The following is a 27,523-nucleotide window of genomic DNA, read 5'->3' on the forward strand; positions in this document are numbered from 1 at the left end:
CTCGACTCTACACACATTCAAAATCATCGAAGATTTTGTAACTATCTTCCTTAAGAGTCTAAAGCAGGAACAAGCATCAAGAAAAACAAACAGAAAACCTCTACATTCAAGTGGTAAGTGGGCACCATGCAAAAGCTGAGAGGACAGATAGTTATCCCTGGGAGGGGTCCTCAGGGAGTCCCCTCCTGACAGTCAATGATGGGTCCTGGAGGAGAACACACCCATGAATAATTGTGTGGGACTCAGTTTCATCTAAAACCCAAAGAGAGAAGGGGAAAAGTAACAATAGAAGCCAGCAGTTTGGTGCAGTGGGGCTGGAGGGGGCAGTGCAAAGCCTGTGGATAGCTTTCTGTTTCTGTTTTAAAAAGCACCCAAAAGGGTGGTGTTGACCAGAGACACATCTAACCCTTTCACTAGAGAATTAACTTTGATCTGGGCATTACACCCTGGCCACAAGTTTCCCAGGACTTCCTGGCCTCAAGAACAGGCATCCTGAGGAGTGAAAAATATGTATTTATGCTTCTAGCCTCAGGGGGATGATACACAAATGGAATAACATGGAAGGGCTGAACAGAACCAGAGGAGCGAGCCATCTGCACTGGAAGCTGTGGGGCTGGCTGTGGGGGAGCCTGGGAGCTGCCTTTCTAGGATCATGCTCTCAAATGTTATGCACGAACCTTAAATATATCTAAATTCTCCTTCACTGGAAAGTTTGCTCTATTAGTTTAAATCTAATATCTAAAAGTGTAGGTCAACAAACATGGACAGAACGTGTTCAGCTCAGAAGGAAACCATGCCAAAACCACACACACACACACACAACTCTAATAAACTCAGTCTCTACCGGGTGTCCTTTTCAAGCAGTAAAACGGCACCACACAATTTTCTTTAACGTTATAAATTTTCAGATTAAAACAAAATAATTAGCTGGCATTGCCACCATGTATGAGCGTAGGTGCAGAGGTGAGTGGGGTAGGTGGTAAATGTGGATTTTCTTTTGTTTTTGTTTCACATTCCCTTAGCCAAACTGGAAGTTTGCGTAAACATGTGAATAAGTAATTAATTAACAGTTTTCAATGGTTGACAAAAAAGGCTTACTGACCACGTCTGTCTAAAAACTCACTACTTTCCAGACAGGAAGATCAACAAGATGGGATGACAACACCCCACACTGGTATGTGAATCCATCTTTGATTCCCACCAATGAAGCCCTTGATTCTGTTAATTCTCTTCCTCTGGCCTCCCACTGTCGCCTGTTCCTAGCTCTCTGTGTGATCTGGGGCCACTGCGCATCAGGACTGGGTCCTCAGGTTCCTCAGCAGTGAGCGGGTACACACAGGATGTGGCTCACCTGGGAGAAGGGTAGGGAGGGTGCAGTGGGCTCCTGGATGTGAAACACCTTTAAAGAAGAAAACATTCCCAAATATATGAAACTCCTGCAATTAGAAAAGTATTTGCTGACCCCTGGAAGTTCACCGCCATTAGCTATAATATATTTTCCCACAAAGGTACAGCACTGAGACCTTGAGGCAGGCACTGAGCTGAAGGGTGACAGAAAGTTTCATTTTGCAAGGGGGACAGGGCAAGGGCCGAGTCCCCTAATGATCACCTTTGGATTTCTCTTTCTTTATATATACGTTCTACCTATACTGGGCTCTATGTGAGCAAACAAGGGCTTTTGTATAGCTGAGATTTGTATGTGTCTTGGTATTTATATGTTTGTGTGTAGACTTCTTTTCCAGAGACAGGGAGGATGATGTCCATCTTCACCCCTGCAAAAAAGTCTCCAGAAAACCCTTGCCTACACCCTCACACAGTTTGCCCGTAGTAACCTCCAAATACCATTCTGGCCAGAGATAACAGCGGCCCATTTCCTGACCAAGATCAGCCAACCTCAACTGTCTGCCTCTGCAGGAGTCTGAGATTAACTTGGCTGTCAGGCCTTGACTGTGAGGCATTTGCCGCAAAGATTACAGAAATGTGAGTGTCCTGTCCAAAAAGAGAAATACAGGGGAGAACCCCAACCCCATCCCACCCTCTGCCGCCTTTGGTTTAACCCTTTCCTAAGCCGAATCCCCAACACTTAACATTCCGAGCATCTTGATCTCTATATATTTTTCCACTATACAATATTAGGAATGAAAGAGCCAAAGAGGTGGTTTTGTCCATGCTGGAATGAGAGGAGCTGGAGGAGGAGAGAAAGCTACCAGGTCATTCTCACAGTTAGCATTTCGAGGGAAAGAAGCTAGAAATCCAAGTTTGGGATTTCTGTCCTGGCCCCAAGGGTGCTTGTTGACCACCAAACTGTGGAGCATTTCACTTTTCCAAACTTCATAAGAGCATCAGTGGAACTTACCTGTGGCTGAAATCCTTTGAGGTCACTGGCTGCAAGGTCACTGGCTGTCAGGAGCTGGAAAAAAACAAAGAAATTTTCTCAGTGACACTTTTCAGTTTGCATACAGTATCCCCATGACAACTGACCAGCAATGGACTTACCATAGCCTGGATGAGAGCTACAGAAGTGGGATTGCAGAAGACAAATGTGAGATTTCTGGACTGGGAATCTAGGCTCAATGGCCTTGCCACTTTGTGCTCCATCTCTGACTTCATCACCTCTCTCTTGCTGCTCTCTCTAAATTATTTCTGTGTGCTATCAGTTCTTTAGAGGCTCTTAAATTAGGAACCATGGGCTATGGATGGAGTTCATCAGGTCCATGGCTCCCTGAAATTGTAAGTATGTGTGAATCTATAGATGTATGTATTTCCTTAGAGAGAGGGGCCCTGGCTTTCTTCCTGCTATCAAAGTGGTCTGTGATACAAGACTTACTGCTTCAGAAACAAAGGTCCATCTCCTCTAAGAGAGTTTTCCCTTCCTTCCTTCCTTCCTTCCTTCCTTCCTTCCTTCCTCCTTCCTTCCTTCCTTCCTTCTTCCTTTCTTCCTTCCTTTCTTCTCTCCCTCCCTCCCTCCCTCTCTCTCTTTCTTAGATGGAGTTTCACTCTTATTGCCCAGGCTGGAGTGCAGTGGCATGATCTCAGCTCACCGCAACCTCTGCCTCCCAGGTTCAAGTGATTCTCCTGCCTCAGCCTCCCAAGTAGCTGGGATTACAGGTGCCCGCAACCATGCTCAGCTAATTTTTGTATTTTTAGTAGAGACAGGGGTTTCTCCACATTGGTCAGGTTGGTCTCGAACTCTCGACCTCAGGTGATATGCCTGCCTTGGCTTCCCAAAGTGTTGGGATTACAGGCATGAGCCAATGTGCTTGACCGTTTTTTCTTTCTTTAAAAAAAAAAAATGAGCTCAGTAAAAATGACCCTCTCCTCTTCACAGCTACATGTGACTCAGTTTCCCTTTGTCATATGCTGCCTATGATTTTATACACTATTTAGGTTTTTATCATTTATGCTTCAAACAATCATACACAACATAAAAGAATAAGAGTCAGTTATATAGACTTTCTGCACCTCTGTGTTTAATCAATATTAAAGACTAAAGTTAAGGTTTTAAATATTTTTGCATCCTTTCCAGGGTTTTGCACAAAAAAAGTTAAATAAAAATATATGATTAATTAGTAAAATAATCGCATTCTTATAATATATGCTGGGAAAGTGTAAGATAAAGAGAAAAAGGGCAGATGCTTATTTTGATTCAAGGAGGATGACTGCTAGCTTTGTTAGGCCTGGAGAGCATTTGTGAAAAATAGGAAAGACTTCATGTTTGCTGTAACAATGTTTTGTTTGGGTCAAGAAAGAGAAGAAGTCATGCTGAGCCCCAGGGCCTCCAGCCTTCAGAAAAGCTCAACTGGATTTTTTAGCTTCCTTAAATGACTGCCAAAAATGGTGCTTAAGTGATGTTGAAGCTAGGATCCAGCAGAAGAGAGGTGGAGAAGGTGAACACTTTGCTGTTCCCCACCCCCACATTCCCCATCCTGCAGGCTAGATTCCCCTTGTGGAAGGTGTCTTGGTGGCAGGCAGCACCATCCTGGTGGAGAGCTGGTTTGACCCCTCTGATTGTAATGAAACAGCCAAGCCACAACCCATTAGGCCACTTGCTAGGAATTAAGGGTGAAATGTAATGATACACTTAGTCCCTGCCTTCAAGGAACCTATAGTTTGGTGGAAGAATCAGACATGCAGACACGTGTACATCAGTGGGAGCAGAGTGTAGTCGAGTGTGAGCATCAAACTGGGGAAATGAAGCAAGAGCAGTCAGGGTGGGCTTGTTGAAATAAGATGGAGCTTGCATTTGGCCTTGAATTCACTGGAAAGGTGGTAGGGCAAGGCACTTCAGGTGGGAGCAGGTGCAAGAGCAAAGATGTGAAAAAGGAAATGGCCAATCCTAACACACCTCTATTTGCATTTGTTAAGTGCCAGCCATAGCCTACCTTAAGGAGAAAGGTAAGGAATTAGGATACATTGAGGATCACCTGGGTGGCTGGCATTCTAGGTGCTGCTTTATGTAATTTCTCATTTTTAATATTCACAACTGCTCCATGAGACAGAAGGTATCTCCTCTTTTCTGATGGGAAAATTGAGACTTATGGAAGCTAAGTAACATTTTCTAGGTTTCACAGCCAGTACATGTATTTGGGATTTAAATCCCCAACTGTATTTTCCCAAAGCTCATGCTTTTTCATTTTCATAATAAAATGCCTCTGAATTATAGCACACCAGAGACCATTTGTTGAGATGTGGCACAGGAAAAAAGCTGAGTGCCAGAATATTAGTCAAATGAGCCACAGAAAGTAACATAAAACATGCATCCCCACGAACGACCCTTAACTAACTCTTCCTTGCAGAAATGCTTGTATTTAATTGATAATGACCATTTACTCATCTGAGTTTATCAGTAAACCTTTACCTTTAGCTTGAGCTGGGCACAACATTGGGATAGAGCTGGAAAGGAGGGAAAATAAAAGGCTGGGATGAGGTACGGGCATGAGAGTGACCTGTGCAGGAACACGCCCACCAACATATGTTAGCATATTAGATTCAGAGCTCAAATTCTTCAGACCCTGGGCGTGCAGAAGGCAGAGATCTTCCTAGTTTTGTTTCGTGCTGTTGTATGTATTTTTACTCATCTATTTTTCACCTAACAAGAACATGCCCAACAAGACCCTGTCTAAAAAGACTATGGCTTCTATCTTATGTAAGTTTTGCATACCTCAACGTGTTAAGAAGAGTCTGGACATACAATTAGTCACTAAATAACCTGATTGTCGAATGACTTAAAAGGAAAGTGGAAATATTGTCAGTCCAGAGGTGAGGACCAGAATACCTAAATTGCTGAGCCTAGAGAACAGAAGTGTGAGAGGCAGGCTAAAGATATCTTCCAAGCCAACAAAAGGAAACAGCACTTAGTGCCTAGCACATTTGCTGTGTGAAGCAGGCACTCAAATAATTGAATGAGTTAATCAACTCAGGCACTGGGGACAAGCTCTTCTCCAGCCGCTACAGGTTTTACCAGAAGAATATTGGGTGCTGCTTCAGTGTAGAAATTCGAGGTTAAATTTAAGGAAGAACAGCATAAAAGGGAAAGAAGCTGAATGGTGAATAAATCCATCACCAGGGAGAGATCAGGGTCTCACCCCTTGCTCTGGTTGAAACAGTAGAATGTTAAATGGACCCATCCCAGTTCAGATGTGTTAGCACATCTGATGATGTGTGGGAGGATGCAGGGATATAATGTCAGGGATGGAACTCAAATAACTTCTATCTGGATTCCTTTACTTGGGAGATTTGGAATGTTTAACTCACAAACTAGCATGCATTGAAGGTGTTATCTGATCTGGGAAACAACCAAAGGCAAGGTTTGTGACATCTCCTCGCAATGAGTCCTGAAAACGGTATGTACAACAGTGTCTTTCCTCACCATTACGCCAGGACCCCTTGCTTTTCTGGCTTTTCTGGCCTTCTGCCTTCTTGGTCTTTCTGAGTTCTAACCACGCTCTAACCAAATGCATGGACTGTTGGGTCAAACATAGGCCCTGCATCTTGAGCACTCCCCTTTTCAAAGCAGATTACTTCCCGTAAGTCTAAAAATTCCACACCAAGGGATGGAGAAACAGCTGAACGTCAGGCACTAATATTTGGTGCTCAAGTGTGGATTAGAAATAAAGGAAAAGATCACAGACCACCTACCTCAGGATATTGCAAAAGAGTTCCATTCTTAGTGTCAGGGCCTGGGGGAGGCAGTTGGAGGCCCCTGGAGAAGAGGAGAAAATCAGTGTGTCCCCAGTGGGCTCAGGAGCCACCTTTGCTGGGAAACTGGGGTGAGAAAATGTGTAGACAAAGGGCCCACACCGTGCCTGTCTCTCTACCTTCACTCAGAGTGGCTCTGCTTTTCCCTGGTTCTTGTATGCGACTTCAGTTGAAAACCAATGTTTGGTACTAAAACATACCTTAAAACTCCAGACTAAGTCCTTATTTTGCAGAAGAAGCTGATAAGTGACATTTTCAAGATCACACTGCTAGTTAACAATGGGACTGGTCGAGTCTGCTAACCCGAGCACCTCTGCAGAAACCTCCACTAGAGAGTATACCTGTCCAGTCCATCATTGACAACCAGACATAACCGGCTGCTGATTTCTACCCTAAAGCTGGGATAGATTTGCTCAGAAATCCAAGGGAAATTGAAGCATGGGGAGGAAGTATACATGTCCCTCCTCAAAGTCACTGCCTTGAAAAGCGCACGTCCCAGACCCTTCTCTACTGCCTCCCCTGCTTGAACCCTATCTCCACTCCATCCCATTGGGAAACAGTTCACTGCTCATGGTAGCCTTGCTGTGTTGGTGGTTGGGGGCGATCCAAGACAGGGAGGCAGAGAGGGAGGAAAATGAAATCTGCCATGGCCCTAGGGACTCCAATCAGGCTGAAGTTAATGAAAAGGATCCTGTCTTTTCCCAGAATGGCTAAATGTCTGCACCGCTCCCAGCTAGAGGGTCGACAGGGTGCGCGGGGTGGAGAGGGCAGACAGAATTACATTTAAAAGGCAAAGGAAGGAGAAAATTCTTTCATCTCCCTAGTGGAGCCCGGCAGTGTTCCTGGGGCCCTGCTCAGAACAATCTCATTCCTGACACGTCTTGCTGCTCTCTGGAACAGTCCACATTCAAAATATTAGGAGGATGACCCTGCCTTCCATTTTTGAGAAGCTGCAGTTTCTTTCTTGGCATAAATTCATGGTGCTTTCTTATTTTCTCTCTCTATCTCTCTGAGCTTGAGGGGAGGGGTGGAGAACAAGGAGAATTGAAGGGAGATGAAGGATGCTGTGGGGCCCTAAGGAGGCGAGAGTGGAAATCCCTTCAGCTTCCTAAGCAGCGACATTCTGCTCCCTGGTCTTTTTCAAACTCTGTTCTCTGAATGGGATTCTCTCTTTGTATCTCCCACCCAAAATTACCCATGGTACAGCTGCATCCAGCATTCCCTTGTGACCTCTGCAAGTCTAAAGCTATCCCTTTAAACAGCTGCCCTCCTCCCTACAAATGTCTATAGCTTCTAAACTTTCACACAGGAGGGGAGGAGGTGACTCCATTTTTTCCCCTCTGTCCTCCTGCCCCAGCAACAAACGTCATGTCCCCTCTGCTGGCCCTTTATCAAAAATGCGTACTCCATCTGGATAGAGTGGGGCCTCACATATCTGCACCAATTGCTCTGGCTGAATGCAGATGCTTGCATCGGGAAGGGGGACACTGACACAAAAGGCAGGGTGTGGGTCATGCTGAACATCTGGCCAGAAGGATCTTATGCAGCTGGACAAGCTGAAGACTGGTGGCCCTGGGGAACTCCAAGTCATTTGCTCTTCCCAGATATCTCCTTTCTTATGGGCCAAAGCAAAGGATGCTGGCACATGAATGGACAGATGGATTGATGAATAGGTAGCTAGGTAGGTAGGTAAAGAAACAGAGTGAAGCTGGCCTTGAGGACAGCAAACGACCCATTTTCAAATTTACCCTCAAATGTACCATCCTTTCATTTAGTAAGCCTTCTCCTTCACCTCTACTCTTTTCAATCTGCCCTCATTTCTATTTCCAATGTAGGAAATGAACCTTTTTTTCTCCCTCTTTATTGTGTAAAGTGTTACTCACTTCTTACTTTGGCTCTAGAATGGAAGTTGAACTCAGGCCCACCCCAACCCTTCAACCCATAAAAAAAGTTCAGAACAGCCTACGGGTAAGGAAAATTGTTCCAGCAAGCTGAGGCAAACATCTAATCATATGTGTGCTGGGGGCTGCTTGAGATGAACTAGCCCCACACTCTCCATTGTAAGAGGCAACTGAGGCACAGAAAGAAAAAGTGACTTACCCAGTGAAAAATCAGAAACAAAAAATCTAACTGTATGTATGCAATCTAAAGAAAGTTTCTAATATCCAGCCATACTGGGTACTGGGGACTCTGAAACAGGCAGGAAGAATTGTCAGATATGTTGGGGGTCAAGACAGAGAAAAGGAAAGGGGTCTAAGGAGGGCTTCTACCAAGCAAAACGTTCTGAAATGACCAACCATGAAGGAGACCACAAATCCATTGGGATCACAGAAGGAAATGTGGAAACTGGAAAATAAGGTAGGTAAAATGGAACCAATAGGTTGCCACTCTTTCCAAGGATAAGCGAAACACTGTCATACAAAAGAGCACTGGACTCGGAGGGAAAAAAAAAAGACTTAAGTCATAGCCCTGGTTCTGCAGCAACTCAATATGGGATCTGTCATGGGATCATTTACTATGCAGGTCTCATTTTACCACCTATGAAATGAATGCCATTTTCCCTTTGGCCCTGCCAGCACCCTAAAGCATCCCTGTCACCTCAAGGCTGGAGAAAAGATAGAAGGACACTATCTCCTCTGTCCCTTCAAAATACACACCTCTAAGAGCTTGTTTACACTTTGTGGAAGAATTTCTACTAATAACCAGAAGGTCAGAGGGGAGGACAATGAGACAGTCTTGTACTATGGATCTGTTATTGGCTTACAAATAGGAATTTGGACAGATGGCCACTCAGATTGCTACATGAGTTCCCCATTCCAGTGAGGCTGAAGTCAAATCCACACCCTAACTAATAGTAAACAATCTTCCCATTCAAAAGGCATTAGTTCTAATGGCCAAGGCATTGGGGTGGGGGTGGCAGTGGATGGGTAGTATAGAGACTGAGGGGCTCGTTTCCTACCAGCCTAAGAAGCAAGTTATATACTCAAAATTGCCATCCTAGCTGAACTGTGTCCTTTTGCTAAATGCTCTCAGCCTCATGAAATTTTAAAGGTTAAACCTGAAATCACTGACACCTACAGTCTTAATTTTAGGCTCCCTTCCTAAAGAGCAACAAGGATGACTAATAATAACTTTGTACATAACTCCAAGCAAGCCTGGTCTTGATTGCTTATATTTTTCTTTTATTGCTTCTTTAAATGATGGGGTTCTAATATTTACAGGTGAGATCTTTAACAAAATCCTCCAGATATGGAGCCAAAAGAGCTTTTATATATATTTTTAAAGACTCCATGTGTAATCTTGGCACATACAACCCATGCTCTTACAGTGGGGTGTACATTTGCTTGCTGTCCAAGTCATAGCTATTTCAACTTCTGGGTGGAAATGTCTTTTATCCTCCACCTTTCAGATTGGAGCAATAACTAGAGACCACATGAAAGACGAGACCTCCGAATGCCCTGATCTAGACTCACGAAGATGATGAGTCTTGTTTTATGTTGAACTTAATAAACCGAAAGAAACTTATTTGAACTTAATGAACCTACAGAAGTTTGTTCCACCCTTTTAAAACGTGACATAGAATTTTTTTTAGATTCAAGAAAACTGGATTTTATGTAGGGCATCTTCTGTGGTTATGGGTGAGAAGTTTACATAGGGTAAATCTGGTAGAAACTGGTGACATGGACGTTAATATCAGCATTTATTAATCATTTCAGTCAAAAGTGGTTCAAGAGACTACAGTAGCCTCTGGGGTTCATTCAGGATTAGTAGGTGATAGAATGTATTTGAGCCTGGCTTGGCTAACTCAGGTTCTTTTTCACTACATCATAATATCTTATGAGCCTCTGGCTACCTTGGGTATGTATGCTGTTGGGAGCTCTATCAGGTTGTCCATGATGTATCTAACATTCTGAAATGAATGATGAATAAGAAATTCACTTTGGGAGGCCGAGGCGGGCAGATCATGAGATCAGGAGATTAAGACCATCCTGGCTAACATGGTGAAACCCCATTTCTACTAAAAATAAAAAAAATACAAAAAAATTAGCCAGGCATAGCGGGAGGTGCCTGTAGTTCCAGCTACTCAGGAGGCTGAGACAGGAGAATGGCGTGAATCCGGGAGGCGGAGCTTGCAGTGAGCCGAGATCATGCCACTGCACTCCAGCCTGGGTGACAGAGCAAGACTCTGTCTCAAAAAAAAAAAAAAAAAAAGAAAGAAAGAAAGAAATCCACAAGACAGTGGTTTTCAAACTGTACCCTACGAAGCCCTGAATTTCACAGAAGGGCCTTGGGGATTGTGAGGTGAGTGAGAGGCACTGAGGTGGGAGTTCCAGGCTCTTAACCCCTCTTTATTCAGAATAACATAACTTTTATTGGTATATTATATTGGACTTCCATGTTAAGATCTATTTAAATTAAAGCTTTGTAAAAAAGAAATTTGGCAAATCCATATTTTAACAGAGAAGGATACTACATATATGAGAAAGCCATTCTCAGTGTTAACAGAATTTACCTGGGGAAAGAGAATTAAGCAGTTTATCTCTTTAAAGATGCTAAGATAGTCTTCTCCTACTAGGAGTGGATTGAACACATGACCAGACCTCATTTTAAGACCACACTGCCTTTAATATGTGCATGAGTTACTCACGGGGAAAATGCCTTCCCTTCCTTTCTTTACACTTTTTTTTTTTTTTTTTTTGAGATGAAGTTTCACTTTTGTCATCCAGGCTGGAGTGCAGTGGCACGGTCTTGGCTCACTGCAACCTCCGCCTCCAGGGTTCAAGCGATTCTCATGCCTCAGCGTCCCAAGTAGCTGGGATTACAGGCATGCGCCAACACGCCTGGCTAATTTTACATTTTTAGTAGAGATGGGGTTTTGCCATGTTGGCCAGGCTGGTCTTGAACTTCTGACCTCAGGTGATCTGCCCACCTTGACCTCCCAAAGTGCTGGGATTACAGGCATGAGTCACCCCGCCTGGCCAATCTTTCTTTATACTTTTTGCAGGCAGTATGCCTGCTCTCTTCATCTGAAGTTCTGCAAGCTACACGCTTCGGAAAGAACAACTAACGTAAGAAGAGGAAAGAGCTAAAGATATGTTGCTTCTCAGGAGCACAATCTGGGTTGTAGGTCCTTTCCTTCCAACAAAATTAAGAAATCACATTGCAAGCATCTGTGGGCTGTTTCCAAAGTCCGTAAAAAGCCAATAAAGGAGAATTCCCTCCTTGAACATATGCCAAGCAAAGCTGGGTGCTGAGGGAATATCCACCCTCGCCTCCCTCTTCTCATCATTTACAGAATTTCTGCTTAGAACTGACCAGATGATCTGCTCACTTGGCCCAAGATAAGTATCAAAGCTTTCTAATTCATTCCCTTGGTGAAACCCAGGAAACTGATTTAACCCCCTGGGCTCACTCAGTGGCAGAGAATGGGAAAGTCAGAAGGTGCTTGTTTCAGAGAGTATCTGAGCACCAAAGTCAAAAGCTCTGCTCCTCAGCTTAGTGGAGCCAATTTGGCAGAGAATCTGGGTCCCTGGACCAAAACTGGAGCAATTAATCATGATTACAGGTGGATATCTGAAAGGGATAAAGCCAGGCAGGACTCAATGAACTGAACCTTGTAGTTGCAGGTAGCCATAACTTCTATAATTGTTTTTTGTTGTTGTTGTTTGTTTGTTTTTGAGACGGAGTCTTGCTCTGTCGTCCGGGCTGGAGTGCAGTGGCCGGATCTCAGCTCACTGCAAGCTCCGCCTCCGGGTTTTATGCCATTCTCCTGCCTCAGCCTCCGGAGTAGCTGGGACTACAGGCGCCCGCCACCTCGCCGGCTAGTTTTTTGTATTTTAGTAGAGACGGGGTTTCACCGTGTTAGCCAGGATGGTCTCGATCTCCTGACCTCGTGATCCGCCCGTCCCGGCCTCCCAAAGTGCTGGGATTACAGGCTTGAGCCACCGCGCCCGGCCAACTTCTATAATTGTAAACATTGCAGGTAAAATAGGAGAATCTTCTCCAGAAAGCCCACCTTGAACTCTTGGCTATTATAATATGAAAAGTCACTATGATTTTTCAGGATCTTCATTTTTCCTGTTCTTCTGTCTCAGGACCTACTTTAGCCTGTTCTTGTACCAGGTAGGTGCTTTACCTTCATTATCCATCTTAAACTTCACACTGTCAGTGCAAGACAGTATTTTCTCCAGTTTATAGTTGAACACACTGAGGCTCAAACTGCTTAAACAACTCACCTAAGGTTATGACAGCAAAAAGTGGCAGAACTGGAATTTGAACATAGCTCTGAATCATGGAAAGTCCAGTTCTCTGTCTTAGCCATCCATGATCCTCTCGGGAATCCCTTCATGAAATGTTGCTGTCTCCCTCCCTACTCTGCCAGGGAGGCAACCTGGTCCCCAGGGACATTGGTACCACTGCCAGCCACGCCTCAGGTGACTCACCATGCAGGTAAAAATCAGACTTTCCATTAGCCCTATGCAGCCCCACGACGTAGGCATCTAAGGTATTGTCTCTGCCATCTTGATCTTCACTTCAAATTTTTCTGAACTCAAGCTGACTTTGTTCAAAGGAGTTTCATTCCTAAATCTGGGTGACCAAAGGATTTTGTACTGTACACTGCTATGAACATTGTTAATTATCAATGAAAACTGTGCAGTCAATTCGCAAGTCCTTCCACAGATGGCCCTGCTCTTGCATTAGTGTTACTGGCATTGCAAATGCCAAGATTTGGTCCTGCCACTCCTTAGCACTGGGAACTCTTTGAGGACTGAGACAGCTGGCTGTTTTCAAAATGATTCTTCACCATTGAAGATACTCTGCAGAATCCGCCACAGCTTCTAAAGATGCTCTCAGTGCATTAGGCAAACAAAACATCCTTGGAAAACAGGACCAGATTCTTCTCATGACAACTTCCAAGGAAGTCTGGCTCCTTGGCATGTATCTTCTCTCCCTAAGCAAGTTTACCCTCTGTCCCATTGCCCTCCTTCCCCCAATCCTTCTTTCCTTCCTTCTTTCCTCCTTCCTTCTCTTCCTTCCTTCCTCTCTCCCTCTCTTTTTTCCTTCCTTCCTTCCTTCTTTCCTTTCCTCCCTGCCTCCCTCCCTCCCTCCCTCCCTCCCTCCTTCCTTCCTTCCTTCCTTCCTTCCAGCAATGGCATGCCAAGATCCACACACCATCACAGATGGTAACCAGTAATGGGAAGGAGATAGTTGCATCCCAAGAAAGAGTGATATCATGATCATATAAGTGGGCAATTATTACTTTTAATAATATTAGTGTATTATTACTTTTAATAATACAGAGAAGTGAAAAATCCCAAATAAGCCATCTCTATTACTACAGGTATGAAACATGCTATTGTTTCATCTTCAAATCCAATACAGCATGAGATCTAGAAAGAGTACAGGTGTCAAGAACAGTCTTGTGCCTGACAGAATGAAGGAGCTGGACAGCAGGAGGCAGGGCCTTCAAGGAAGACAACCATCTTCACCAAAGAGAAGAGAGGTGAAAAGCAAATTCTTCCTCTCCTTTGCAAAAAACAACCTTCACAAAATAAAAAACGTAAAATATAGTCTTTGTCTACCAAATCCTTCTGCTAACAGTTTTTACCAGAAATATTACTGGGTATTTTCAAAGTCATTAAATCAGGTTATTTGCTTGTTTATTTTAATTAGCCAGCCAGAACTTGCTTGCTTGTATGCTTTGACATTGGTTGAAATGAAAATATCTTTGAACTGCTATTTGAAAACTGCGCAATCAATTTGCAAGTCCTTCCACAGACGGCCCTGCTCTTGCATTAGTGTTACTGGCATTGCAAATGCCAGGATTTGGTCCTGCCACTCCTTAGCATTGGGAACTCTTTGAGGACTGAGACAGCTGGCTGTTTTCAAAATGATTCTTCACCATTGAAGATACTCCGCAGAATCCGCCACAGCTTCTAAAGATGCTCTCAGTGCATTAGGCAAACAAAACATCCTTGGAAAACAGGACCAGATTCTTCTCATGACAACTTCCAAGGAAGTCTGGCTCCTTGGCATGTATACTTCCTGGTCCTTTGTTAAAAATCTCCCTCTTGTGTTTCATACCTTCTGGAAATGGCTTCTGGAAACAGCTGTGTCACCAGTAACTTTCCTTTTCTGGGCTATGTATGTGTGTATTTGTGTCTCATACAATCCTGCCTCAACCAATCCATTTGCTAAAAATGATCTCTATGATTTCACTCTCAAGAACTCTGTGCTTATCTCACAGAGGTACCTGGAAATGAAGGTTTTCCTTATGCCAAAACATCTCAGTCAGATGTGGATTAGCTCTCCCCAGACCTCTTCTCCAAACAAGATATCCTTTCATTGTTCTCCCTGGACTCACATGTATGCTTGACTCACAGTCCACCCATTTTTGGCCAAACCTGTCAAGAATTTCTGGCTGATTCAGTTGGGGGATATCTCTCTATATATTGCCCACTGAGACTGAGCAAAATGAATGTAACACACAGATGCTACATCAGCAGGACTGGAAGTAGCTGCGAAGTTAGTCTGAAAGCCCTTTAGTAATCACATGCTCAAACCCTTTATTTATAGCACAAATGAAGGGCCCACAGCAGGAACTGGCAATGTTCACTTTTGCAGACACACTCAGCAATTCACCAATAGTGCAACCTTGGGTAAGTCACATCCCTGCAGACCCTTAGTATTCCCCACCCCTAACATGAAGAACTCTGTACAATTCCTTCTGATCTGACAGCCTTTGAAACTGGACAGGCATGGATGGCCCTGACACTCACCCAAGGCATTATCAGGCTTCATACACCTTGTCTATTACCAAAGGGTGAGATTACCTAGAGTCCACTTGAGGAACGGATAACACAGCAAAAGTGGTGAAGTGGTAGGGCTCTTGACACAACAGGAGTTGGTAAAGCCTATCTGTATCTCTAGGAAGAGCCATGCCCTCATCTCTCACTGGTCTTTCAGAGAATAAGAGATTTCATGTTTTCTCCACAACCCTTTCTACTTAACTCTGGTTTTAATAAAGAACCCAGTATTCATCAATTACACCACAATCGCTGTGCAACTATTCTCAGGATTACTGTTTTGTGCTTCACTTATAACTAGATAAGAAAAATTGGAGAACTCAGCTCTTTTGATAAAGAGAAATTCCAGATCTAGAAAGTAGAGGTAAGAAAGGCTCATAATTTGGAGGGCATAAGAACCGTTGCTTCACGGGGAGTTATACAAAGCAAGGGTGGCTCCAGGACAGAAGAACATCAAGAAAGTGGAAAACAATACCAACTTCTTTCCCCTCTCTTACCTTTGCCATATCGCAATGAAAGACATGTGCATGTTAACAGCAGTGTTATTCTATTCACTCTAAGGCTTTCCTCAACCTCATAGGATATTAATAAGATTCCAATTATAACTTACACAGCTATTTCCACATAAAATTTACAAGAGTTTAGAAATAGGGCTGCTTTTAATAAAGTATTTACCCTTTCAATCTATTGAGTGCAAAATGGCAGGTATTCCTGATAATCAAGTAACAGGGAGTCTTGTCCTATTTCAAGATATAAAGCATTTTTAATACAACAAGAGTAGTAAGATATGAGATTGATAAAATTGCTTTACTCCCTCAACCTAGAAACATTTCAAAGGATGATCTCACTTAATCATCCCAACAACAATGAAAAACAGGAAGGGCTGGAAACTTCCCTGCTGGTTTGACAGATGGAGGAAATGAGGCAAAAAATCGGGCAGTGACTTGCCCAGGGACATGCTCTTGGCTTTCAAAGTCTTAGCATGGAAGGGATAATCCAGACCAGCCTTCCTCCAATGCAGGAATCCCCTTTTCCACCTTTTCTGACAGATGGGAGGCCAGCTTGAGCACTTTGGGGAAGTGGCACTTGCTATTTTAGCGACACAGCAATAGTCTTGAACAAGTTCTACCTTTACGCATTTGAAATATGCCTTGCTGAAACTTGTCTCCCCAGTTCTGGGGAGCAGGAACTAACTACTTGTCTTTTAACCTTCATGATCTTCCTGTGAAATAGGAAATGTGAACCTCATTCTACAGATTGAACAACAACAACAACAACAAAAGATGAATTAAGCAACAGCTTCTAGGCCCCATGACTGAAGTTAGATCCAAACACCAAAATTAGAGGACTCATCCTCTCCCGCTGCTCCCCAGCCCTGCCCATAGGCACACACTACAGCCTGTTTATTCCAGTAGCCAGCCTCTGATCCATTTGATGACATGCCCAGGCAAAATATCCCAAGTGCTTTCAACTTTTTCTTCTTGAACATGGATCTCAATGCCATCACTCATCATCTAGCTTATAAAAGCCTTCTCCTCAATGTGGCAGGCAGATCTGAGCACACATTGCCAGTGGGAGTAACTGTAACTAACCAGTCATGTGCTGGAAAATCTTCAACAATTGACTCTCTGGGTGGGGGAATCGCCATCGTGAGGCATTTGCCAATTTCCATAGTGTAAATACTCCCAATATGTCAAGCTACTAGCTGAAGTCACTGATTGCAGAGTTGGAAAGAGATGTGCCCATCTGGCTCTTGTCACCTAGCATGAGTTGGCTCCAATGCACCACTGGTGTGTTCATCAGCCTTCTCACTTAAGACATCAACAACTAGTCTGGAACTCGGTCCGGGTAACTTGCATGGAACAGGGCATCCCAACAACTTCAGGAATTATCATGTCCTCAGTGCCAATCCAGGTGTGAGGGTAGTAAGACTTTTGCATGGAGTTCATGTGAAAGATGCCAATGAATTCATTCCATAAATATTTATTTTTCTGGGATGCGAGGAAATAGCAAACAAACAAACAAACAAACAAAAACCAAAAAAAAAAAAAAAAACACACAAAAAAACCCAGTGTCCTTATTCTCAATGAGACAAACAATGAAGTAAAATAATAACAATAAACAATAACCATCATAATATAACCTGTCAATTGTAATAAAAGAAGAGAGAAATAAAGCAGAAAGAAAAAGCAGAGTGGGGGATATGCTACTTTAAATGAGCTGATCAGGAAAGGCCTCTCTAAGGAGGGAATATTAGAGTGAAACCCAAAAGAATGAAAGAAGAGAGTGAGCCATGTGGTATTTGGGAGAAGAGCAACCCAAAAGAGGAAACAGAATATGCAAAGTTACTGACATGAATTGTACTCAAAGTGCTGGTGGAACAGCAAAGAGATTGGCACCCTAGGGCAAAGAAAGAGAGCAAGGGCAGTGGTAGGAGGTGACAGCAGAGTGAAGCCACATCACATAAGAGCCTTTAGGTCAGAGCTAAGAGGTATAGGTCACGGTACATTAATGAATCTGAGAGATATGGGGGGTAATGGAGAACAAAAACTGATGTGGGGCACAATCTGAGATACACTGAAAAAAGTGCCCGCTGGCTGTTGTCTTAACAGCCCACAGTATTTGCTGATGGATTAGCGATGGCATGAGAGGTTAAGACAGGAGTGAAGGATGATGCCAAGGGTTTTTGCCTAAGAAGGGTGGGAGAATGATTTTTGTTGACGTTGGGAAGATTGGAGTGGGTAGGTGGTAGTGTAGGCATGGTCAGTAACCCATGAGTATCTTGGTTTGGCTCAGTGCTGTTAGCATCAATGTAGAACACTAACACACAGTGGGTTTGTGGGCTGATGCATAGCTTATCTTGGCTGTAGCACTAGATACATTGAGGATGTCTTAGGGAAGGAGACTTAAAAGGTGTTTGGGATTTACGGACTTCGTAGAACACGTTGAGAAATCTGCATTATTAGGAATTCAAGATGTAACTGAATAAATCTCAGATAAATGCAGTGAGTCTGCTATACCTGGACCTATTCCAGTGGGTCTACAAGTCTGTGAGTTTCTTCAGAAATGAAGACCCATTTCCCCCTCTCATCTGCTTGCTACATTCATTCTGAATTTTAACTTTCTCTTAGGGAGCCCCTCCAAGTCCTAGGCCTTGTGATGCATTCTGGGGATACACCAATGAACAAATAATGTATAAGCCCTGCTCTCAGAGAACCCAAGAGTCTATTAGGGGAGACAGCATTTATTTTGAATATGAAAACCAAATATAATTTAGAGCTGTGATAAGTTCAAGAAAAAGTAATGAGAAGAAAGGTATGCATAGGACAAAAGAATTAATGAAGACAGGTCTGATGTAGAATTTGGGAGTGGTTAAGGAAGGCTTTCCTGACAAAGTGACAATAAAGCCATGTCCCAAAGGATGAGTAGAAGCTGCTCACTGAAGAGCTATGGGACAGGCACTTCAGGTAGATGAAACATCATGGTGAAGGCTTCTAGCAGGAAAAAGTAATTTGCACATTGGACGAACCCCTGCAGTTTATAATGTAAAAAGAGGACTAGACTGAGGCTAGGACTCCTGGATTCTAATCCAAGTCCTGTCAATACCTCGCACTATGACCTTATTCCAGTTACTTATCATTTCATGTATTCAGCTCAATTTATTCACCTGTGCAGTTAGAATGCAGATGGGGCAGTGTGTTCTGCAAAGTAACACATGCTTAGTAAGCCAATCAGACTCAAGTTCAGATATGAGCTCTTCCTAGAAGCTGAATGTCAAGTTTCTGTTTATCATCCATAAAAGATGGATAACATTAGATACTTCATAGCGATGTTTGGATGGGGATGTTTAGATGTCTGTAATGAGATGTAGGAGTCAGTGCCTCATAAATATGAGTTAGTCTTCCCTCCATCTGTGATATCTTTAAGGGGTATGGCGAGGCTCAACTTAGACCACTAAAATGAGATCACAAGAAGATACTGTACCACACTAACAGATGAAATTGTTGGTGTTAAACTTTGTACCCTTCCTCTCCCTTACCTGGCCGTCTAAATCTCTTCACATGGGAGAGCTGTGAGGGGCTTTGGCTATTACCATGAGCAAGTTGTAAGTAGCCACCTCAGCATAAAGTTGGCAACTTGCCTTCCTGGACTTAGGGCAAGGATTGGCGGGAGGTGACTAGAAATGTTGGCTCTTCTACGAAGCTTTTATTAGAAACAGGGAATTCCTCATTGCTCTTTCAAACTCTTTTGGCCAAACATGAAATGCCCCAAGGTCAAATTTGTTAGTGCATCCACCAGCCCAGAGGACTCTTGGCTCTGGGGTTGAATCCCACTTATGTCCCTTCCCTCCCTTAAGCCTTGCAATTTAGCCAAGGCAGCTGCTCATACCTCATCAGCCCTTGAGTGGTTCAGTCTGTATACAAAAATAGACACACATGGCGATCACTGCTTTCATGGGGCCACCATCAGAAATTAGATATACTCAGGACACTCTCCATTGAGGGGAAGGAGAAGCTGGTAGATGCTTACATGGCAGAATGACAGAGCTTGGGCTGGTCCCCAAAGAACCAGAATGGGAATCAAAGGCACCCAGGAAAAGCCAATTTTCCTTATTTCTGAAAATAAGGTCCTCCAAATCCCGGCTAGCTCATCGGATTTGGGGAAAAATAAAGTAGGATGGAGGCATGAATGTGCTTTATACCTATTATACCAATAAATGATATTAATGAGAATATTATTATCCCTACCAGCCTTGATAGATCACATGGCCATATATGGGGCATAGCTAGAGAAGGGGAAGAGCCCCTGGACCCTCCAGGGATTCATTTAAGCAGAACAGCTGCTGCTTGACCCATGGCTGCACACCCAGCCCCATGGGAATACAGAGGGCCAAGCTGCATGTTTGCAGCAATGGTGCAGATTGTAGGGGCACAACTGGCAGAGTATAGCATGTAGGTGGGCCATGAGGAGATCTCAAAGGAGGCTGAGGGCACTGAGGTTACTGATTTCAGGGCTCATGCAAATTGTCTTAGTTTCCCCTGTGTCTCTGATCACTGCCTACCACTTAGAGGAGCCCATGAAGGTGGTGGGCTGAGGGCTGGGTGGGGCTGATAGCTGCAGCCTCCCAGCCTGTGCCTGTGCATCTCATTATTGAGCAGGCCTGAATCAAAGCAGCTCTGTGCAGCTGCTGTCCCATTTAATCCATTTGTAATCAAAAGTGATTAGGATGGATGCCTCGGTGCTGAGGTTATTGTGTGTGTGATCAAAGCTGAGGCTCCTATTCGCTTCCTAGAGCCGCCTGCATCTGGGAGGGCATGGAAGGCCATGAGCCTGGGGCATGGGGCAGGCAGCTGTTGGCACTCAGAAAGAGGGTGGGCTCCAGGAGCAGAGCCCGGGAATGGCAAGTGTAGCCTCGCCTGTGTGAGGCTTGGCAATCTTGAGGAGGTCCCCAGAGAGGCCCACAGCCCAGGTTTCACCTCTGGAGGCTGGCATTCCCAACCTAGAGAATGAAGCAGATGGCAGACTGAAAGCAAGCAGGACTCATTCAATGTTAGACTCATGAAGGATTCTAACACTCTCTCATCTTATTGAAGAGGACAATGAGATCCAGAAAAAAAGAGAAAAAAGCATATTATATGCCTGGCTGGCACTTGTGTATGTGAAAGGAAGGAAGGAGAGAGGGGAAAAGGAAGAGACCAGGAGAGAGGAAGGGACAAAAGAAGTGGCCTGAAGTGATGCACAGCTGGTACAGAGACCGTGTGAGCTCATGCTGGGAGAAGAAATAACACTAAAGATGCAAAGGTGGCCAGAAGAGCTACGTCCAGGTGTTTCAACAGTTTATATGTTTCTTTTGACCACCACTTCTGGTAGTTTTCTGAGTTGCATTTCCCTAAAACAGAAGACTTCAGCCCAGACCTTATCCTCTATAAACTCTGCCTGAGTAAAGTTTGAGATCCCACTTCTCTGTGCCAATCCAAATCATAAACATCACTACCATCCAAATGAAGACTCACCTCCTACAAGAAACTTTCCTGGACCCTCCTTCTCTGAAATAGTCTACCATGTTCTATCTATGCCACTTATTTGCCACTTAGCATATACTGTCCTTCATGTGGCTCTTGGGTTGAAGGGTAAATAATTCTTTTAACTTTTGATGATGATAATGACAATGATGATGATGATGACAATATGTGCCTTGCTTCATAGGCCAGACCGAAGGTCCAGAGGACAGCTGTTACATAGTACACTTCAGGACCCCCTCCACAACTAATAGAATAGATTCCAAGGTTGAACAGATCCTGAGTCTTTGATAGGAGACTGGGAGCTTCTTGAAGGCAGGAGATAAGCGTTTATGAGTGTGCACCTATCCCCAGAAAGAAGCACTCTCCTTGGATAGAGTAGACAAGTGTCTACCAAATGCTGAATAACAAACACAAAGGGTCTGGAATGAACATTTACTGTGATTTAATTGTGACATGGTCAGTGAGGCTGCCTAGAGGTCTGGGAAGTAGGAGAAGTCGGGCAACCAAGAAGCCAGGAAAGCTGCTTCTTTATAAAAAGGTTTTTCAGAGCAAAGAAGCTGGGGACTCTTCCGCCTATTCCTGATACAAGAAGTCATCTGGTGCCGGGCGCAGTGGCTCACGCCTGTAATTCTAGCACTTTGGGAGGCCGAGCCGGGCAGATCACCTGAGGTTAGGAGTTCGAAATCAGCCTGACCAATATGGTGAAACCCTGCCTCTACTAAAAATACAAAAATTAGCCAGGCATAGTGGCTTTCACCTGTAGTACCAGCTACTTGGGAGGCTGAGACAGGAGAATTGCTTGAACCCAGGAGGTGGAGGTTGTAGTGAGCTGAGATCGTGCCACTGCACTCCAGTCTGGGCAACAGAGCAAGACTCCGTCTCAAAAATAATAATAATAATAAATAAAAATTAAAAGAAAGAAAGAAAAGAAAAGAAAAGAAGAGAAAAGAAAAGAAAAGAAAAGAGAAGAACCCATCTGGGCCTAATTAAAGCTTTGTACACATGACCCGGGTGCATGTCAATGCTGGGTGGGACTGACGACCCCCTTGAGTGAAGGCAAAGTCTAACCTCTCCGCATGGACAATAGTCCTTTGTGAGTTGTATGCATTTTTAAAGATCCCAATGGGTGACTGGAATGCAAATTCCATGGTATGTCATGAGTTAATGTTGTAGTTTTTACCATTGATTTAGTGCTAAAGAAACACTCCAGATCCAATTTTTGGAGAACATTGTGGGGTCCTCTGCACCAAGAATGACCAAGTTTTGGAGGTGAGAGCCAAGTGGGAAGATTCAGGAGCAATTTAGAAACATTTGCAATAGAAGCATATAGTAAAAGAACTAATCTTTCTCTTGCTGAGTTCTATGTCGTGTTGGAAGATAACCAAATACCCCAAAAGAACAAATAATAAATAATTACTCAGTATGGAATAGGTGACTGATGATAATAACAAACTTTTAATAAACTCTCACGTGTGCCAGGTGCATCATATAAATCTTGTTTATTTCTCACTTTTTTTTGTGAGTAGACACAGTAATTCCATTTCGAAGGTATGGGTTCTGAGGCTCAGTGAGGTTACATAATTTGCTCAAGACCACACAGTTAGAAAGTGATGAAGATGAGACCTGAACTCCTCTCTCTCTCATCCCAGTGCTTGTGGACTCTTCCCCACGGCCTTCATCACTTGTGGCTCAGTCACATTTCAGAGAGGGGGTCACTGATGTGTTGTTACTGTCACACAGCATGAACAGGGCTGACACACTCTGCATCCACCTCACTTCTTGCTCACTCACACTTCAGTGCCCTGCCAAATAGGGAAGCCATCCTGGGCTCATACTGCTAGAGGAACCATTAGGGCATATTCACATCGAGTCTTCTTGTTTTACAGATTAGTGCACTGGAGCTCTAAAAGGTTAATCAACTGTTCAAGACTATAAGGCTAGTTAGTGATAGGACCAGCCTTAAAACCTAAGTCTCTGACTCCCAGTTCAGTGCCATTTTTATTGAATCATGGGATCTGGGAATAGAACGGTGGTTGAGAAGTGGAGGTGTGGAGGTGTCTGTCTTTTGGGCATGTCATTAGATGGACAAGGCTCTACCTAAAAGGTCCAGAGATATTTTACTAATATGTTGTCCACAGGAGCATGTGGGCTCTGTGCCAATTTCATCCTCCCAGCAGCAGATGGGGGAGGTTCTGGCACAGACATCCAGTCAGTACACAGCATGTTGCATCCCCACAGCCTTAACAAAGCTATGGTATTAGGGACTTGTAATCAATGCATGAGAATGGGGAGAGCAGGTGGAGATTTTCTTCCTTGGTTTTTGGAAATCCACAATTTCAGCTTAATTTGTAATAGATAGTGAGTGTAAGGAAACTGACAACAGGGTCATCAGCTATTCTGTTAGTAATACTTGACACCATAGCACTTCAATATGACTAGAACCAGCTGTCCAATGCACAGAGCGACCTCTGGCCCCATCCTTGGAGAAATGTAATTCTCTTCATGCCTCTTTCTGTCCATGGGGAGCTAGAAGCCAGACCTGCCAGAATCATCAGGAGGCTTCCGAATGACAATGCTCAAAAAAACAGAGATTATGCATTGTCAAAAATGTAATCCGCAACTCTTCTCATCTGTTTCATTGTGTTTGCATTGTTTAAGTTACCTCTCTAGGAAGAAATGAGACAGTTGGGGAACTTGCACCTATAGACGAATTTATCTTCTTCATCTAAAATGCCAGAGGAGAAATTAAAATGTGGTGACTTCAGAGGTCTTCTAGTTTTGTGCCTTCTAGCCCATGATATGTGTATATATGTCTCTTCTCAACACATATAACCAAACATGGCTTAGCCACGTGTATTTCTATATGAGCAAAGATAGCTTTTCTGCAGGCCACTTCCCAGCCTTTGATGACACTTCCATAGGGAGGGCACAGACCCAAGTGTGCTAATCTGCTCATTTCACTCCCTCCCCCAGAACTCTCTAGTGGCCTTCCACCAATTGTAATAATATCTGTAGTCCTTACCGAGAGCTTTAAGGCCTTTCACGAACTAGCTAAGCCCTGCTTATCTCATCTTTCCCACCCTTGCATCACTAGCTTACTGTGCTTCAGTCACAATGGACTCTTTGCCGTTCTTCTTACCCAGTAAGTAGTTTACAATCTTAGTTACTTGTACTATAGAATCACCTGGTGATTTACACGTTACACATACACAGACACACACACACACACACACAGAGGAGAGATGTTAATTTAACCGATCTAGGATGAGGTCTGGCCCTGGAGTGTTTCTGAGGGTTTCCAGGGTAATTACGATGTTGAGCCAGGGTTGAGTTTTCAGGCTCTTGCACTTGTTGTTCTCTCTGCCTGGAATGCTCTTTCCTGGGATGCCTGCCTCCTCCCTCCCTAACTTCATGCAGGTCATGACATGGCTCAGAAAGGCCTTTCCTGGCTAGACTTTCCAAATCAGCTTGTGTTCCTCTCCTCTAGCAAGGTCTATCCTCTGGACCTAGTTTATCTTTGTAGCATGATCTCTAATCAGCATTTTATTCTACATTTGTTACTCAATTATTGTGTATCTCCCTTCTCCTACCCCAGTCCCATTCCACTTCAGTGGAAACTCTAGAAGTACAGGGATTTGTCTTGCTTTAATCAGTGCTCTATCCCCACAGTGCCTGACACATTGTAGGGGCTCAAAAAGTACCTGTTGCACAAAGCAATGCATGAGTGTCTCTACATCAGGGAGCTCTGCTTTGTGTTTCTAGCCCTGGAGATGGGCTTGCTTCGAGCCATTCCCACTTCCTCACACAAATGCCAAGTTTGGATGCTCAGCCAATGACCCCCCACGTACTTCTGAGGGTTCTTTCTTTGCAGGTACTGACCAAGAGCTGACCCTGGACTCCTTCGCTCATCCCAGAAGGCACGGAGGAAAGGATGGAGATGTTAATGTAATAAATAACCATCCAGGCACCGTGGCAGAACTGTGTAAGGCACTAGGCAGACAGGCATGACCTGAGTGTCTTCTGGCTGAGACTGGCTCCTTTGGAAAACAGAGGGCCTCAGAAGTGAGGAAGCAAGAATTGGACTGCTAAACAGATCCTATGGTGAGCGTGCAGATTGGCCCTAAACCATATTCTAATCACTGCAGTATTATGCCTATTCTTAACCTTCCTTCAGTTGGAAGGTTCCAACTCTAACATAGTTATAGGCTGTGTTTCTTCTCCTCTAATGTCAGTCTAGTTTTCATCCTGGTGCATTTAGGAGGCCCTAGTCTGGCCATTTCAGTTAAGTTCCTTTGCGTGACCAGGACCACCCCTGCCGTTAAAGAGCTCCCTGCAAAGGACAGCACCTTTCATGCACTCCCAGCCTCAGCCCCATGTGGAAAAGTTCTAGATAAGTTTGGGAGATGGTAACAGCCCTTGAGACTCATTCAATTTATTGATTTGGAAAAGGACAGACTAAAACTCATTTTGACTGGGATTTCTATAAAATATTGGTGAAACAGTTATTGAAGAAGTTAGGGCTAATTGGTAAGTATCTTTGGAGGCAGACATCCTAATGCCACTAGGCTTTGGAAGATTACTCTAGAATGTGGACTTGGTCATTCAACAAACACTTTCTGAGCACTGGCTGTTTACTAGAGCAAATTGGTCATCCATGTGCAGGGCACTTTCCTATTTCTAGCTCAGGAAACTCAAACTCTGGCTGCGCCTAATCACTTGAGATTCTTTTTCAACATATAAGGCTCAGATATTTCAATTCACAGATTCAAAATGGAACTGGACACATGCTGTATGACTCCATGTATAGGAAATGTCCAGGATAGGCAAATCCATAGAAACAGAAAGTAAATTAGTGGTATTCTGGGGCTGAGGAGAGAGGGAATGGAAATGATGCTAAGGGGTATGAGTTTCTTTTGGGCAGTTGAAAGTTTCTGGAATTAAATAGTGGAGATGGTTGCACAACTTTGTAATACAGTAAAAACCACTGAATTGCACACTTTTAAGAGTGAATTTTGTAGTATGTGAATTATATCTCAAGACAAGATACTATGGGAGCATTAAACTTTAAAAATAAAGGAGCAGAACTAGATATCTGGATTATTTTTTAAAAATTCGCAGTTGAGAAGTGTGGCCTGGGCTAAGAACCACTGTTGTTACTTCTGAAGTCAACACCTGGCTTCTCTGAGAGGAGAGACTGCATTAAGAATTGAGCCATGGGTAACAGGTAAGAATGTGGTTTACATACATCTTCAACATAAGGAGCCTTGAGTTTCCAGGCTGAGGTTCAGAGGCTTCTGCTGTCAGGCATCACCAGCCTTCCCCTCTGCTGGGCACATAAGGAAAGCCAAATTCAGACACAGCTTTGCACAAAGCCAGGTGCCCTCTTCTTATGTACCCTGAGAAGAGGTATTGCTTCCAACAACAGGGCTCACAACCTGAAGACCCTGATAGAATTTCTACATCGATTCCCTCCCACTGTCCCCCAGGCAGGTTTCCCTCTTGAGTGCAGGGTAGGTGGTAATTAATTAGAAGTGGGCTCCCTGGATAATTTAGATAAATGAGAAAGTAGCAGTTGGGGGTCTGGCCTTGCATGGAACAAGCCCTAGAGAGAGCAGTGAGCCAGTTGCCCATGGGGAAGGGCCCGAGCTGCAGGGCAGAGAGCATCACGGCCCCTGGCAGTGCTGGATGCATGGAAATGAGCCAACCAGATGGGGGCCTATGACCCTAGAGACCCCCAGCAGCACTCTTCCTCCTCTGAATTCAGTGCACTGTGCAAACCAACAAGGAAATTAATCACCCAGAGACCAGAGACTGAGTGCAGAAGGGCATCAGGCAAAACATCTTGGTGCCCTAAATGGGAATTCAGCTCTCTGGCACCATGTAGGTTAATGAGATGAAGTGTGAAGCCTCCTGCTTCCTGGAAAGTTCTCTGTGTGTAAATGACTTCAGTCAGGCAGTTCCAAAGGGGCCAAGGGAAACGAGGAGAGTGGAAGGGGGTTGGATGGTTCCTGAGATTCCAGGAGATGTCACTGTGGAAGAACCATGATACAGGAATGTCATTTAACCGAGAGCATGGAAACCAACTTAGGGAGAAGCAGCATCATGCGGCCCAATAACCACACTCAATAAAACCTCTTCTGCTCTGAGTTTTAAAGAAAATTAGATCTCTGTCTCTTCTCTAATCACTGCAAGAGAACTCTCTGGCAATCACCCCATAGTGAAAGGGAATAGCTATGCATCACTCTTTTGTGCCTCAAAACAACCACAAAAAAAGCTCTTCCTCAGGTGATCACACTTGGTCTGTCACCAATTCCCATCAAGACCCTCCTCTCCATCAAGCCATTCTCACTCCTGGCCCCAAGCGTGAATGTGAATAGCACACCGTGTTTGAAAGCAAACTTTTCCTAGGCTCTTGTCTACCAGCTTGATGCCAAGGTCAGCCCTCTTCATTGTCCGGTGCAGGAAGCTTGTGTGTGCCTTGAAAAGCCTCCCTGG

At 44.0% G+C, this 27,523-nt stretch overlaps 1 protein-coding gene across 4 annotated transcripts in view; it reads right to left on the reverse strand.

Moving 5' to 3' along the window:
* Positions 1-27,523, reverse strand: part of SETBP1 (SET binding protein 1) — a 382,992-nt gene that overhangs the window by 192,798 nt on the left and 162,671 nt on the right. For all 4 annotated transcript variants that reach the window (XM_033177871.1, XM_033177872.1, XM_033177874.1 and 1 more), the window contains exon 3: positions 2,357-2,410. In XM_033177871.1, the coding sequence (XP_033033762.1) occupies positions 2,357-2,410 (54 nt within the window). The remainder of the gene's footprint in view (positions 1-2,356; positions 2,411-27,523) is intronic.

The sequence above is a fragment of the Trachypithecus francoisi genome, unplaced genomic scaffold (genome assembly GCF_009764315.1).
Source record: "Trachypithecus francoisi isolate TF-2019V2 unplaced genomic scaffold, Tfra_2.0 Lachesis_group19, whole genome shotgun sequence".
Lineage (NCBI taxonomy): Eukaryota > Metazoa > Chordata > Mammalia > Primates > Cercopithecidae > Trachypithecus > Trachypithecus francoisi.